At 36.9% G+C, this 15,004-nt stretch overlaps 1 protein-coding gene across 1 annotated transcript; it reads left to right on the top strand.

The window, feature by feature from the left end:
• Nucleotides 1-1,204: 1,204 nt before the first annotated feature.
• LOC101892712 (probable ATP-dependent RNA helicase DDX20) lies at nt 1,205-4,794 on the top strand. The gene is made up of 4 exons (XM_005176140.4): nt 1,205-1,524; nt 1,588-3,224; nt 3,424-3,879; nt 3,944-4,794. The coding sequence occupies exons 1-4, from the start codon at nt 1,335-1,337 to the stop codon at nt 4,631-4,633; spliced, it is 2,973 nt and encodes a 990-aa protein (XP_005176197.2). The 5' UTR covers nt 1,205-1,334; the 3' UTR covers nt 4,634-4,794.
• Nucleotides 4,795-15,004: the final 10,210 nt, after the last annotated feature.

Here is a 15,004-nt window from a genome sequence, read left to right as displayed (position 1 = left end):
ACGACATCTGCTGATTCGATTTTTTTCGAAGATAAACGGTGAGAGCATTTCGTTGTCTATATTTTCATTTGTCTATGCTTTCGTTCTTTCTTTCGCATAGCCTTACGTCATTCAGTGTTGCTAAATATTATTTGGAAAAATTAATCGCGAAATAAGGCAAAAAAAAGCGCCAAATGTCTAATTTAAACGCGAAAAAGCAGCAGTGGCTCTGTCTCAACTGACAGCATAGACAAATGAAAATATAGACAAAGAAATGCTCTCACCGTTTATCTTCGAAAAAAATCGGATAAGCAGATGTCGTCCATATCGTTTCAAGGATTTGAGTGGGAATTTTGAAGTCACTCAATTCAAAAATGTTAAAAATAACAAAAACTGTAGGATATTTGTCAGTTGAAAATTATTTCATAATAAAAGAAATGTGAAAAGTACGTAATGACATCGAAAAATATGGGAATATTCCAGTGAAATTCTTGAAAAACGATAAAATGTGTTTTCGAAGTCGATTGGCTTGAACGCGTAAATCAGCATGTTGACTATGCAAAACATGATGAGAGCCATCTGGAAAAAAGACAAAACTAACTTTTCGTTGTCTATATCTTCATTTGTCTATGCTGACAGTTCAGTTGTAAACAAACAAATTGGAGGACCCATGGTATTTAATTTAAAAACTAATTTCTTCCAGTGGTCTTCAAGGGATTGCTTGCTGCTTCCAAAAATTGGCACTCCTCTGGAGAACTTAGGATTCTCCTCCATATACTCAACTAGTGCCCGCAGCTGTGTAGTTTTTTCTTGCTAGAATTTAGAAAATAAAAAATATATATTTGTTGTTCACAGATTAAATTGCATTTATTATTTTTACTTACATTTTTCTTTCCATTTTCAATCAAGCATTGTTTATGTTAAAACAATTTTCCTTAATTTTTATCATTCGACAGCAAACACACAAGTGGCTGCAAATTTTCGTTCTGATGGATTTTAGTGGAACGGAAATCAGCTGTTTGTCGTGTAAAAGTTGTGGGAACGTGTTCTTTCGATATCGTGGAACAGGCTGTAAATTTATTATGATTGTCAATTGTTAGTTTGTTACTAAATGCTCTGCAGTTATTAACGCTACCCAATAACACTGACGTCGACGTTTTCAATTAGGTTAACATCATTATTTTCTGAGTCGCCCTGTGCAAATATATCGACTCACCTTGTTTGAGATGTTTGTTGTTGCAATTCTTGTGTATTGTTTACATGTGCAATTCGCAAAATTCTTATAGTTCGGAGAAAAATAGAATTGGAAAACAAATCGGAAGACTGGTAGGAAATTTGTTGCAGAAAATCTCACAATGGAGGGCAAAGGACTAGCTCATAATCTGGAATCGGCTACACGAACGGATGACATACGCCTAAAGGATTTAGCTCCGTTCAGTAAAATGCTCTTGTCCGAACAAGTTCGCAAGGGTTTACATCAAGCCGGCTTTATGTATCCGACAGTCATACAGGCTATTGCCATACCAGTGGGAAAGTCGGGAATCGGTAGGTTTTTATAGGAAGTTAATTTCTCATTTTGTTATTGAAATAAAAATGTTTTCTTTGTAGATTTATTGGTTCAGTCAAAATCCGGGACAGGCAAGACGTTAATATTCTGTTGCATAGTTTTGGAAGCATACACATCGGAGATTAAGGAACCACAGTCGATGATTGTAGCACCCACTCGGGAAATTGCAGTACAAATAGAAGACACACTGAATAGCATTGGTAAATTCTGTCCTGGTTTCAAAGCAGTATGTGTGATTGGTGGCATGGATGTGGGAGAAGATCGTAAACGTGTGCAGGGTGCCAAGGCAATTGTTGGTACTCCGGGTAGGATTTTACATCTCATTCAAAACGAAGTATTGAATACTTCTCAAATACGACTACTCGTATTGGATGAAGCCGATAAAATGTACTCGAACACATTCCGTCAAGATTTACAGAGGATACGTAATGCCTTGCCCAACCGCAAACAGACCTTGGCATGTAGTGCAACATTTGAGGATAATCTTGACATGGAACTGGCAAAAATAATGAAAAATCCTCTCTTGGTATCCACTGAAGAGAGGGCCACTCTGCTAGTGGGCATCAAGCAATTTGTTTATGAGTTGCCAGAACAGAAGACAAGTATTTTAGAAATGCAATTGAAATTGGATGCTGTGAGACATATTTTTCGACGTCTTGCATTTAAGCAATGCCTAATTTTTGCCGGTTCACAATCCCGGGCGGATTCGTATCGTAATTATTTGGAAAAGGACGGTTGGCCATGTGAACTTATCTCGGGAGCACAAAATCAGAAGACCCGCCTGGAACAATTTCGCAAATTTCGGGAGTTTAAAACACGTATACTGCTTGCTACAGATCTTATGGCACGTGGTGTAGATTCGGAACATGTTAATCTGGTCATAAATCTGGAATTACCCCCAGATTCAGTTACATATTTGCATCGCATTGGTCGTGCTGGCCGATTTGGCTCCCATGGTGTTGCCATTAATTGTGTAGCATCGGCCAAGGATCATCAGACATTCAAGAAACTCATTTCCGAAATTGGTACTGGTATGAAGGTTCTCAAATTTCCGAAAGAAACTGAAAGCGATAAGGAGCAGCGTGATATTTGGAATTTTTCACAATTTGCTGAAGACATCAACTATTTTGGTCTATATCAAACTGATCCTCCAATGCCAAAGGCTCCCTTAGCCTCACAAGATAATGTTTCTCTAACACCATCATTGTCTGAAAATAAAGAGAATCTTAGCAATAATACTTCATCCATACAACAATCATCAATAGATACAAATACGTTCCTTGTCAATTCCAAAGATAGTGCCGTAAACATGCCACAATTAACAGAATCTTCTCAAGTGCCCAACAAATGTAAGCAGAATGATGCCGTAACTCCATTGCAGCACAGTAATGTCGATATTTTAAATACTCCTTGTGATTCACACAATGATTCCACACATCAGCTCATCACCTCGAATACCATAGATGACGCCAGCAGTATTGCTGCTGATAGTTTACGTAGTAGCCAACAGGATATTTCCCGCTATCAATCTGTGTTAATGCAAAAGTCTGCAATACCCACACTTGTTGAGTTCTTGGTTGATCGCCAGTCGTCGCAGGATACGCCAACAAAGCGTAATCAAGATTTATTTGATGCCTACACCGAAGAGGTTTTAAATGATGATAGAGATCCATCTGAGGTAAGTTCATTTGTGAAATGAAGTATTGTTTATATATTTCCCAAATTAAGAAAGAGGATTTCCGCACTGAGTATTTGACAAAATAAAACGGGGAAATCTCATGCAGGGAAGTTTGTCGAAAAGACAACCTTGACTTGAAAAAAACTTCTTTGATCATCATTCTCTTGAATAATCACTTTTGTTTATTTCCCCCTTTTAGCCACTTCAGGCTGAAACAACAGTTGATGGACCCGTGCTCAATTCTACCAAATTGGCTCAACTAAAATCGCTACTCATTGATAAGCCTGTAGTGAAGAGTCCTATTAAGGAAAATATTGATTTATATTCGGATTTCGATAATTTCAAGGAAGATGAGAGCTCAATATCGGTGTCAGATGATGTTGACAAACAGACGTTCATTATGTCAGTTACGACACCATCAATACAACAAGATTCATTGGAGGAATTGCGAAATAATTCATCTGATTTATATCCAGCCACAGATCAGACTACAGTCACCACTGACTCTCATGAACTGGCCATTAAAGAGCCAAAGCATTTTCCCTCACCAGCTCATAATCATATGCCAGGTTTTATACCCGATATAATACCAGGACCAGATGCACAAACTAGTAAACAACAAAGACAAAAACTGTCCATAAATGTCACTGCACATGTAAGTCAATTACTAATCGATTTGAAGAATTCGTAATTTTCTTTGTTTTATTGTATCTTTACAGATAGAAATTCCTCCATATCAGTCGCCACCCAATTCTGTGTCTCCTTTGGTGAATGCATTAGAAAATAATCGAGAAGAACCTTCACCTTCTTCCACAACAGACAGTTCTGTGGCAACTTTATCTAATCAAGAGAATGATGAACAATTATCTGGCTCAGAAACAGAACAGTCAGGAGGTAATAGCAGCGGCTTCGACGAAAAGACATCTACGTCAGGGTCTTCTGGTATAGATACATCTGAACCGGAAAGTAATCGTCCCCAACGTCTGGTAGCACAATATGAAACTTCAAGCAGTGACGAAGGTGATGATGATGATGAAGATCTTACTTTTGATTTGGATAATGATGCCGATGAGGAAGATGATAGTAGTGAACACTATTTTGGGACCGATGAGGAAGGCAGTCACGAAGAACTCGAATATGACCAAGATTCTGAAGAAGAGGCGGAGTCTGATGAAGACTTTTCGCCGGACTATGCAAATACACAAATTGGTGAAGTACTTTTTAGTCGGCCCGTAACTCAGGCCAGCCACACTTCATCCTCGAATACCATTACAAATACAACACAACGCTCGTTAAATGTGGCATATCAAACGGCCTATTCACGTTGGGTGGATCTCTATTGGAATCAAATGACTATAATTCAAGATTATGTGAAATTTTTCCAATTCACCCGACAACAAGAGGAGTAATTTCAATTATACCTAGAATGTGCCCATCCACGCATGTGTTGCCCAATTGAATACATTTATCAACAACTGTTTTCTACAATGTATTATTTAATTTTGTAACTATTTTTAGTCTTAAAGGAATCTGGAATTTCTTTTGGTTTTTTTATCCTATGAATTTGTTATTATTTAGTTATATATAGTATGCAAAAAATGAATTGAATTCTTGGAAAATGATGAATAAAATATGTTTAGCAGAATCGAATATTTATGGATATTCAAAAGAATTACATTATTTTGAGAGAACTTAACACTATGTCAAAGCCATTTTCCTGTGAATCCTGGTTCAAGAAGTTTTGTTTATCTCGAAACCAAATGAATAGAAATATACAGTTTTCCCAACCTTCAACTGAGGTGAGAACAGGAGCAATTGTCAAAGGTCTAATTTTTTAAGTTACTATATTACAATTATTTGTCAAAATATCCGTTGCTTATATCATTTTTCCATCAGCTCCACGAGGTTCCCATTTCACCAAACAGAATTATCTTGGAATTGGATGAGAGAAAGGGCAAGAGGAAGGTGTTGACAACAAGGTGCGAAGGCAATTGTTGGTACTCTGAGAACGATTTAAGGCCTCATACAAAACGAAATACTGAACCCTTTTCAAATACGCCTGCTGTTAGTACTGGACAAAGCCAATAAAATGTATTCGAGCACATTCTGTCAAGATTAGCAGGGGATAATGTCTTACCAAATCGTAAACAAACCTTAGCATGTACTGGAAAATTTAAGGATAGTCCGACTTGCAAAAATAATGAAGATTCTTCGTTCAGTATTTACTGAAGCAAGGGACATACTTCCCAACTCATGATGTTTTGAAACTGCCAAGGGAGAGAGAGTTACTGACAACATTATCCTCGAAAGTTCATCACTTCCACTGAGAAAGCAGCGATATCTAGAAAGGTCTTCACTTTCACTGGGAAAGTTACAGCTTTATCTCTCAGCTATAAAGTTGTTGTAGCAGCAATATATGTTACTTTTTATGGTCTACTAGATAAACAAGGCTTCCTTATATGCACCCCTAGTGCTGCAGGTTAGCGCATTGAGAACCTTGTTCCTATATTTCAATTTATTGCAGATAGTTGTGACTTGCGCGGACGACTTGATCATGGTGTGGAATGTGACTCCTATGAAAATAGTGCAGTTTTTGTCGGAATTAAATTTCCCTCGACCTGCACATTCAGCTGTGTGTTCTCATCTCCGCAGACCATATGGTTAAATGAGTGGCCGTTGATTTCGTGGCTGATTTTTTCATATTAATTCCATGAAGAAGGCAGCAAGCTCCGACAGGTAGCTTTTGACACATAGAGGGTGAGTTAAAAAAACTACAAAATAGTCAAACGCCATAATTTTTGGGGCCATTGTGCGTTGGAATTAAAGCGAGGAACCTCATTTTGTAACCATTCTTGGGTGGCGCCTGCTGAGTGCGATGGTGCAAAGTCATGTTGTAATGTCCAAGGTCTGCGGCCAAAATGTTTGCGTGCCCAAGGCTTTAATACACCCTCCAGAATATTTTCGTGATAATATTCGGCATTTATTCTGATGCCACGGTCGATTAATACGAGCGGAGAGCGACCATCGGCTGTTATGGCGGCCCACACCATCACCATGGCCGGCGCTTGAGTTCTGGTGGCCAACCGAAGGTGCACGTTTTCAGCTGACCTCTATAGCAAGTAAACACGATTATTTTGTTTGTTTACAAACTACTGGACAACGAAGGTTTTCTCATCGGAGAAATCGGACTCCTAGGATCATGGTTTAATTCGTGTTGGAATTAAATCTCTCTCCACCTGCACATTTAGCTGTGTGTTCTCATCTCCGCAGAACATGTGGTTAAATATGTGGCCGTTGAATTCGTGGCTGATATTTTTATATTAATCCCATGGATAAAGGCAGCAAGCTCCGCCACTTTACGATCTCTATGCTGTATGGAGAGCGATGAATTTCGGAAAGGAAAAGGTTAATCAATTCCGGAAAAAAAACACCCCACATTGGGGAACTCTCTACTTCACTCAACGGGGTTTGGACTTCTTGTTCCTGAATTCCACGTACGGCTGGCGTTCACACACATAGTTGATTATCCAACGTTTCAAACCTGGCCGGAGGGTAGTTCTCTTTACATTCTCAAACAGGATATGTCAAGAGTCATCTGCACTGTTCTATGACACGACTTGTTCTGGCTTATTTCTCGTCTGATATGTGTGGATATGGCGTGCAATGCTATTGTGGTAGTATGTTGGAACGGAAACCGTATGTAAGGTTGGCGACTGAATAACTTCCTCTGATGCCGACGAGGAGTAAAGCCTCAAGAGTTTTTTCTACTGGTGGCAAAAGTGAAATTGGCCTGTATGATTCGTATTTGCTGGCATCCTTGTCTGGCTTCAGTAGTGAGATCATCTGGCTCATTTTCTTAGCTTCGGGAACGATGTGGGTGTCAAGCGACAGGTTAAGAACTTTTGTCAGGTATTGAATCCAGTCTTATCCAGTTGTTTTAACATTACCATAGAGATTCCATTTGGACCCAATGCTTTGGATGACTTAGCGTTTCGGATGACGTTTGCAACATCACTTATTGTAAACTGTGGTTGCGTCTCTCAGGCGGGAAGAGATCTGATACAACGCAGCACTCTTCGCTTTGTCCTATGACTCTTTGGGTGTTGGAATTATTGGTATTTAAAGAATCCGGAGCAGTCATTCCGGGATAGGGTGCTTCCAAAGCAGAAAAATTAAAAACCAACATGTATACCCTGAGTTGGTAATCGTCTAAACAAAGGTTAAGTTGTTTCGGATCAATCCGGTATCGTAGAACCCGACACCGTGGGATACCTCTGGTGTTGTGGAAACGCTTATTGCATAATATAAACTCTACATATGTATGTGTGCCATTGTCATTTGATACAAATTACTATTACTAGTTGCATTTATTTCTTGAGAAAATTGGTATCTAGGATTCTCATGGTTGAACGGAATGTTGCATTGCACCGAACACTGTCTGAAGTGATTTGAAATTAGTAATTATCACACAAATGGAATGCACACTTATGACAGGTAATCAATCATAGTTATGATTAAAGCATAGAATCAAGGTATGTATGCCTTGCATAGAATCTACAACAAAGCCAATGTTAAGATTGTTAAAACAAATCTCTGTTATTTTCATTGCACAATGCTAATGGAAATGTTTGTGATTGGTTAAGGAATTTGTAAGACATGCATTTATTTGTTCACTTATCTGCTGGGTATGATGGATTTAATACGGCCTTCTCTCCGACTATCAGATTGTAAATTGAAGGGAAAAGCCATTGATATGCATTCTAAGTTCTAGATTAATTTCAATTGGTTAACCAATGTTTTAAGTTTTGGGTTCAGAAGGGGAGATTTCCAATAAATGTTGTCAATTCTGATTTCTGGCTTTTCAGGGTTGTGTTTATATACCAATAGATTTATTTTGCATTATAGCACTTTCAATTATTTTACAATTAATTCTCTCCTCCCCACTTTATGACCATGGAAATTTGAACATTCATTCATTCATATCATATCAAGTCGCTGTAAATATCATTTCCACATTAATGAACATTTTCGTTGATTATTAAAATGACATACCACGATTTACATTAAACGCTAATTGGACTTAATGGAATAAAATCTGGCATAACAATGCATTATGTATGATTATCGCTTTGGATTTTCTCGTTTACGGGCCATAATTTAATGACAGCGAACGGCTAGGTGGCGAGTGCGGCAGGCAGGCAGGGCGGGCGATCGGTTGCTGCTATCGTATCGCTGCCGCTGTAATAACTTGGCTTCAAGAAACACAACAATGCACCACAATATTGTCTTAAAGATCGCCTTCAGTCGTAATTATTCAAGCTGAGAACTGTATTTAAATCGAAGTACATAAAGGTCTTGTTTGGATGCTGATTAAACACCCACTTATTGTGGGTTTTGTTTTTTTTTTTTTTTTTGTTTTAATATCGTTGGTGGTATTTGAAAGTATGATCTTAAAGAAAACCATTAAGGTATGACCAATAGAAGGCCCGCCATAACACGTTTGTGATGAATTGCCAACAAGTTGAAGTTGTTTGATGGAAATTTAAAGTTCTGTGATTAAGGTACAAACAAGTTGAATAAAAAATAAGTAAAAAAGCTATAATTTCAACCAGGCCGAACCTTGAAAACCCTCCACCATTTGGAACGAATTTGGCAATTTTCAAAAAATAAAAACTGCTAAAAATACAACGACGCTGTCCTGCATAGACAGCTTTTATCATAATATTTAAATGCGAAACTTGAGACAAAATCGGTGAATAATGTTGTAGCTCAAATCATCAAAATACCGAATATCGGGAGGTACTATTATATGGGGGTCATACCACAACGTGGACAATTTTCTGTCATAGGCTCAAGTATCAATTTATATATATTTGTCCGATTTGTCTTTTATTGTGCACCAAATGTGTAATATCAGTCCGAATAGTATGGAATTTTGCACATACAATAAATTAGCCCTGGAAATAAGTATGCCAAATTCGATCGAAATCGGTTCAGATATAGCTATAGCTCCCATATATATTGTTCATCCGATTTATTTGTTATTTTTGTCCTCCGCAACCGTAATATGCACTCTGTAACAACAATATTTGGGGAAATATTGATATATTCAGCTCAGAAATACATTTGCTAAATTTTATCGAGATTGGTTCAGATTTGGAAATAGCTCCCATATATAACTTCGTCCGATTTACCTTCGATTGTGCACCAAACGTCTAATATTTGCCCAAATTGGATGAAATTTGGCACTTACGACCGAATTGAGTCAGAATCATGGAGATTACCAAGACTATCAAGCCATTAAGTGGAGAAAGCGATTGGGCAATTTGGAAAATAAAAGTCAAAGATCTTTTCGATTTTTATGAAGAAGCTCTGGATGTGGTTCTAGCAAAAATTATAAAGCCAGAACCTTTAAAAGATGATAGGTCTGCGGCATACAGGGAAAATTAACAGTCTTGTCAAAACCCTTATTACCAGTAAACCCTTATGTCAATTTAATGGACAAAGAATCTTCTGCTGAGGTTTGGGAACCATTAAACCAACAATTTGAAGCGACATCCAAAGACCAACTTTTCAAGATGTGCACAGATTTTTTTTCGTTCGAACGGATAGAAGATTTAGACGTTTCCACGCAAAGCTTAAAAGTTTGTGGACAGAAATTAATGCCGGTTTGGAAGTAAAAAGCAATCAAAAGCTTCATGAACTGTTAGTTATGTGTAAGAATCTGCATGTTCTACCATCACCATTCAAAATCGTTCAAATCGAGTTGGATGATGTTAACTCGAGACGAAGATAAGTCTTTAGAAGAACTTATTGTGTAGCTTTGTCTCTATGAACGCAATTTCAAGAAGTCCGAGAATGTTGAAGATCAAGAAGCTTTAGTTATCAATGAGGAATATCCTAAAAACCAGAGAGTAAGTGCAAAAAAAGAAACTATGTGCCATTTTTGTAAGAAAAAAGACCACTGGATAAAGGAATGTCGCAAGCGGATTGCAGATGGCAAGCCCTCCAAATCAAAAAAAAAAAAGATGTGGATTATACATGGAATGGTGGTTCGATAACGGTGAAATGAAGCATGTTACAGATTCAGATAAGTTTTTTGAGAAATACGAGGAATTTGAACAGCCCAATTCTATACATTCTGCAAGAAAAGAGTGTTTACGAGCTATTGGGAAGGGACAAATAGAGCTATTATCAAAGAGTATAATCAGACCAAACGAGTTGATTTTGACCAAACTTTTAGTCCGGTAGCAAGGATGTCCACAATTCGATATCTCTTGATTGTTGCTTTCGCAGAGAAGATGCACTTGGCACAGTTCGATGTTTCAACTGTTTTTCTTTATGGAGAGTTGGACGAAACTATCTTCATGAAACAGCCAAGAGGACTTGATGACGGTGCACACAGAGTTTGTTCTCTAAAAAAAAGTTTGTATGGTCTTAAGCAAGCACCACGGTGTTGGATACCAAAATGCAACATTTTTTTTAACCAAATTGGGATTTAAAGTAAGTTCTGCTGATAGTTGGTTTAGAAACTGAAAAGTCGGCTGAATGTGTAAAAATAAGTCAGAAGTCATAGGGTAAGTGTGCCTAAGTTCGGCATGTCCCAGTAGTCGGCACTTTTTATTTTTAAGCCCAAATTAATGAAACTATTATAACCAAATGTATTTTTTTACTTCAAATATATTGTCAGCTATCTTTGTGTACAATTTCGCTAAGAAAAGATAATTTGTTCTAATAAAAATTAAATTTTTGTCTGTGAAGGTCCTGAACAATCCATATTCTTAAGAAAAGTACAATAAAGACGTCGAATCAGTTTAACTAAACAAAAATACTATATTTTAATGAATTAATTTATTATTATTATTAATTATTTTACAAAAATAAAATTGGTATGCCGACTGTTGGAACATGCCATACCGACAATTGGCGAGTGATGCCGACTACTGGCAAAAAACATTGTTTTAATAAAACTACAAATTTATGAAATTTAATAAAAAGTTATCAAAACTTTATTTTTATTACAAAAACTATACAAAATTTCGAATCTGAATATATTAACTTTGTAATAATTGAAAAGTTCCACTCAGAATGGTGAGCGATTAAAAACGCGAAAATCCTAAAAGCGCCGACTACTGGTACACTTACCCTATGCTACGAAAATTGTGGAAAAATTTTAAATTTTCTGAATGTAGAGCAGTATCTAATCCAATAGAAAGTATTTCAACCGTTGCTGATGTTCAAAAATTAAACAACCGATTTTCCATATCGGCATGCATTCGTAAAGAAAGCAGCGGGCAAATTTTAGTTAACAAGTAAAAAAATTTAATCTATTTATGGTTATCAAGGATATATGAACTTGAGGGGGATCTCCAGCAATTTTTCGAGCTGCTACAAACAGAATGATAAATTTAATATAATCAATGTACTTCAAATTTAAAGGGTATAAAACTTGAAGAGATTCTGAGCTGCTTAATTGAAATCATATACCTTCTTGCCACTTTAGAAAATTCTCAAATTCTTTGGCAATTCGAAATCGCTACCATGTGATCTATAAAACTGGGTTATTGTTACTCTTTCATTCGGCAGCAACAACAACAACATATACGACATTTCCACCAACAAAAATGTATCTGCTTATGTAATATTATTGTCTTTTGTTCTCTCGTCCGACTTGTTCACAACATGAATGGAAACAGCGAAAAACAGAGATACAAGAAGCCAGCCCATTGAAGAAAAAAGGAGAATCACAGCAAGCAGGACATGTTCCCAAAAGGTTGAAATCTTTATTACTCTTAAACAATAAATCGAATCATGAAGTCATTTTAGTCTGTCCATCGTTTTGTCTGCCTGGCTCCAATGGTGGTGGTGTTCTTAACTCCAAACTGAGGCGAATAATCTTTGCCTGGCTTTTGCATTTCGGTTGGCCGTTGTTGATATTTTCGTTAAAGGTGATTTGCATAAATGCATACAAATTGCTGATAAATTTAACAAAAAGTCGACAACAATATCCAATAAAAGAACAAATAAACGAAAATGAATGAAAAACAGACTGAAGTGAACCGAATGAAGCTGAAGTAATGCTGCAAAAAAAAAAAAAAAACACCTTCACTTGTTTTGTGTCAGTCAGTCAGCCAGTCAGTCGGCGCGACTGAGTGAGTACTCCATTAAATGCTGTGCATAATAATTTACCTTTTTATAATCTGGAAATCTTTTTAATAAGCTGATGGTGGGATTTGTTGGGTGCCTTGTAATATAGTTTGGTGTTTTGTTGTTGCTGTTGTCAAGCAATGGTGCTGAATGCTATTGAGATAAGTTGGTGGTACTGAATGCGGAATGTATTTTTTATGGACTATGATTATTAAATAATTGATATAAATGAAAAAATACAAGTAGTTGTTTTATCATCATCATGGCAGTTTGCTATGCCGTTTTATAGGGCATTTTGTTCTAAACAGAAATAAAATAGACTCAAAAAAGGTAAGGAGTTGCTTCGCTAGGGCGAAAGTGGTGAACTGCCGAATTTGCTTTTCTCCGATGAGAAAACATTCGTTGACCAGCAGTTTGTAAACAAACGAAATGATCGTTTTTACTTGCCAAAGAGGTCAGCTGAAAATGTGCACCTTCGGTTGGAACTCAAGCGCCGGCCATGGTGATGGTGTGGGACACCATAACAGCCGATGGTTACTCTCTACTCGTATTAATCGACCGTGGTATCAGAATAAATGCCGAATATTATCGCGAAAATTTCTGGAGGGTGTATTAAAGCCTTGGGCACGCAAACATTTTGGCCCCAGACCATGGACATTCCAAAAGGATTCAGCACCATCGCACTAAGCACACGTCACCAAAATGAGGTTCCTCGCTTCATTTCCAACGCACAATGGATCTCCGGATGCCAATCCGTTGGATTGTTGTTTCTGGAGTATTTTGGAAAGCAAGGTTGGCACTAAAAAATACTAAATTGTCGGTCACCTCAAGCAAGCGCTTCGTCGAAAATGGGCCAAAATACCAAAAAATAAAATCCGTTAAAAATTCTGTTAAAATTTTAAAAATACCGAATGTAGCTGTTATATTAGGATCTACACGACGACATGGACCTGCAAGGTAACTTTTGTCATAGGGCATTACAATATTCAAATGCGAAACTTTAAATAAAATCAGTGAATAATGTTGCTAAAAACATCAAAATACCGAATATCGGAGGTACCGTTATATTGGGGCTATACGAAGGCGTGGACCTGCATATACAACTTCCTGTCATAGACTGTAACATCAATTACGAACTTCAAATACCAAATTTGAAAGAATTCCGTTGAATAGTGTCGCTACAATCATCAAAATACCGAATATCGGGATATACCGTTGCGTGGGGCTATACGAAGACGTGCACCTGCACAGACAATTTTCTGTTTTAAGGTGTAGTATCCATTACGAACTTCAAATACCAAATTTGAAACAATTCCGATGAATAATATCGCTTAAATCACCAAATGGACCTACATGGCCAATTTTAAGTACCACAAATTTCCACAGACGGACAGTTGGATAAAAGGACAGACGGATGGACATCGCTAAATCGACATGGAATTTTATGCTGATCAAGAATATACTTTTCGGGGTCTAAAATGTATATATTGAGGTGTTACAAACGGAATGACAAACTTAATATTAATATTACCATAGTATGGTGGAGGGTATACAAGGTACACTTAAAATCGAGATATACCTTTATATGGAGGCTATATCAAAATGTGGACCGACAAATTTTGCAAAATATAGAGCAAAATACTTGTATATGGTTATGACTTGGAACCCAAAACCCTTTTGGAATTTTGATCTTCAAACCAAATACTACTTAGAATTTCCCAACACCAGACCATGACCCGAAATTTCAGTTACATTGTAATCGGTTCATATAAGTCCTGGTACCACCCCCTTCAAAGGGTCAACATTTTTAATAATTATAACTCTTATAAAATGTGATGGAGGAGCCTGATTGTCTTCAAATTTCATACATTCCAAATATTTTTACTAACCCGAGGTTTGGCGTTAAAATGAAATATATTGGTACACTCTTTCTGGTACCTCCCTTACATAAAGTCGAAATTTTCAAAAAAATATTTTCTGCAAAGAAAGAGACGGGATAATCCGATTTTGCTCCAACTTTGCAAATCCTAATATTTCCATCAGTACTAGGTCAGGTGCGAAAATGGACAATATCGGTCCACTCCTTCTGGTACCTCCCTCGAAATTTTCAAAAAAAAAAAAAAAATAAATAAAAAATAAATAAATAAAATAAATAAAATAAATAAATAAAATAATAAAATTCTGCACAGAAAGAGAAACAATAATCCAATTTTGCTCCAACTTTGCAAATGCTAATATTCGCCTCAGTTCTCGGTTAGGTGCTAAAATGAATAATATCGGTTCACTCCATCAAGTGCTTGCAATATTTGTATATGTATTATAAGAAGTATGAAAATGGAGAACTTTGGTCGACTATATCGACTCAATGTGCGTTTTTTAATAATTATCACATATCTCATATAAAGTGGAGAATGTGGTCGAAATAGTCCAAACTTGGCACGTCGCAATATTTATATCATATTTATTTAGATCCGATACGAAATACACAATATCGGCCCATTCTTTCGGAACCTACTCAAAAGTTCGAATAATCATAATTGGCTGAGGGTATATATCTGTCGGAAAAATCGACTGATTGTTTATACCTTACAACACTATGTGTTGGGGGTATTATAAGTTTGATTGGGCCAAAA

Source organism: Musca domestica, unplaced genomic scaffold (genome assembly GCF_030504385.1).
Source record: "Musca domestica strain aabys unplaced genomic scaffold, Musca_domestica.polishedcontigs.V.1.1 36, whole genome shotgun sequence".
Classification (NCBI taxonomy): domain Eukaryota; kingdom Metazoa; phylum Arthropoda; class Insecta; order Diptera; family Muscidae; genus Musca; species Musca domestica.
This window is presented reverse-complemented; position numbering and strand designations above follow the sequence as displayed.

What these genes read in the sequence shown, in the direction of transcription:
- LOC101892712 (XM_005176140.4), top strand. Translation starts at nt 1,335, where the DNA reads ATGGAGGGCAAAGGACTAGCTCATAATCTGGAATCGGCTACACGAACG. An exon ending in ATGATAGAGATCCATCTGAG is followed by an intron (nt 3,225 to 3,423) that starts GTAAGTTCATTT and finishes TCCCCCTTTTAG; the next exon opens with CCACTTCAGGCTGAAACAAC. An exon ending in CCATAAATGTCACTGCACAT is followed by an intron (nt 3,880 to 3,943) that starts GTAAGTCAATTA and finishes GTATCTTTACAG; the next exon opens with ATAGAAATTCCTCCATATCA.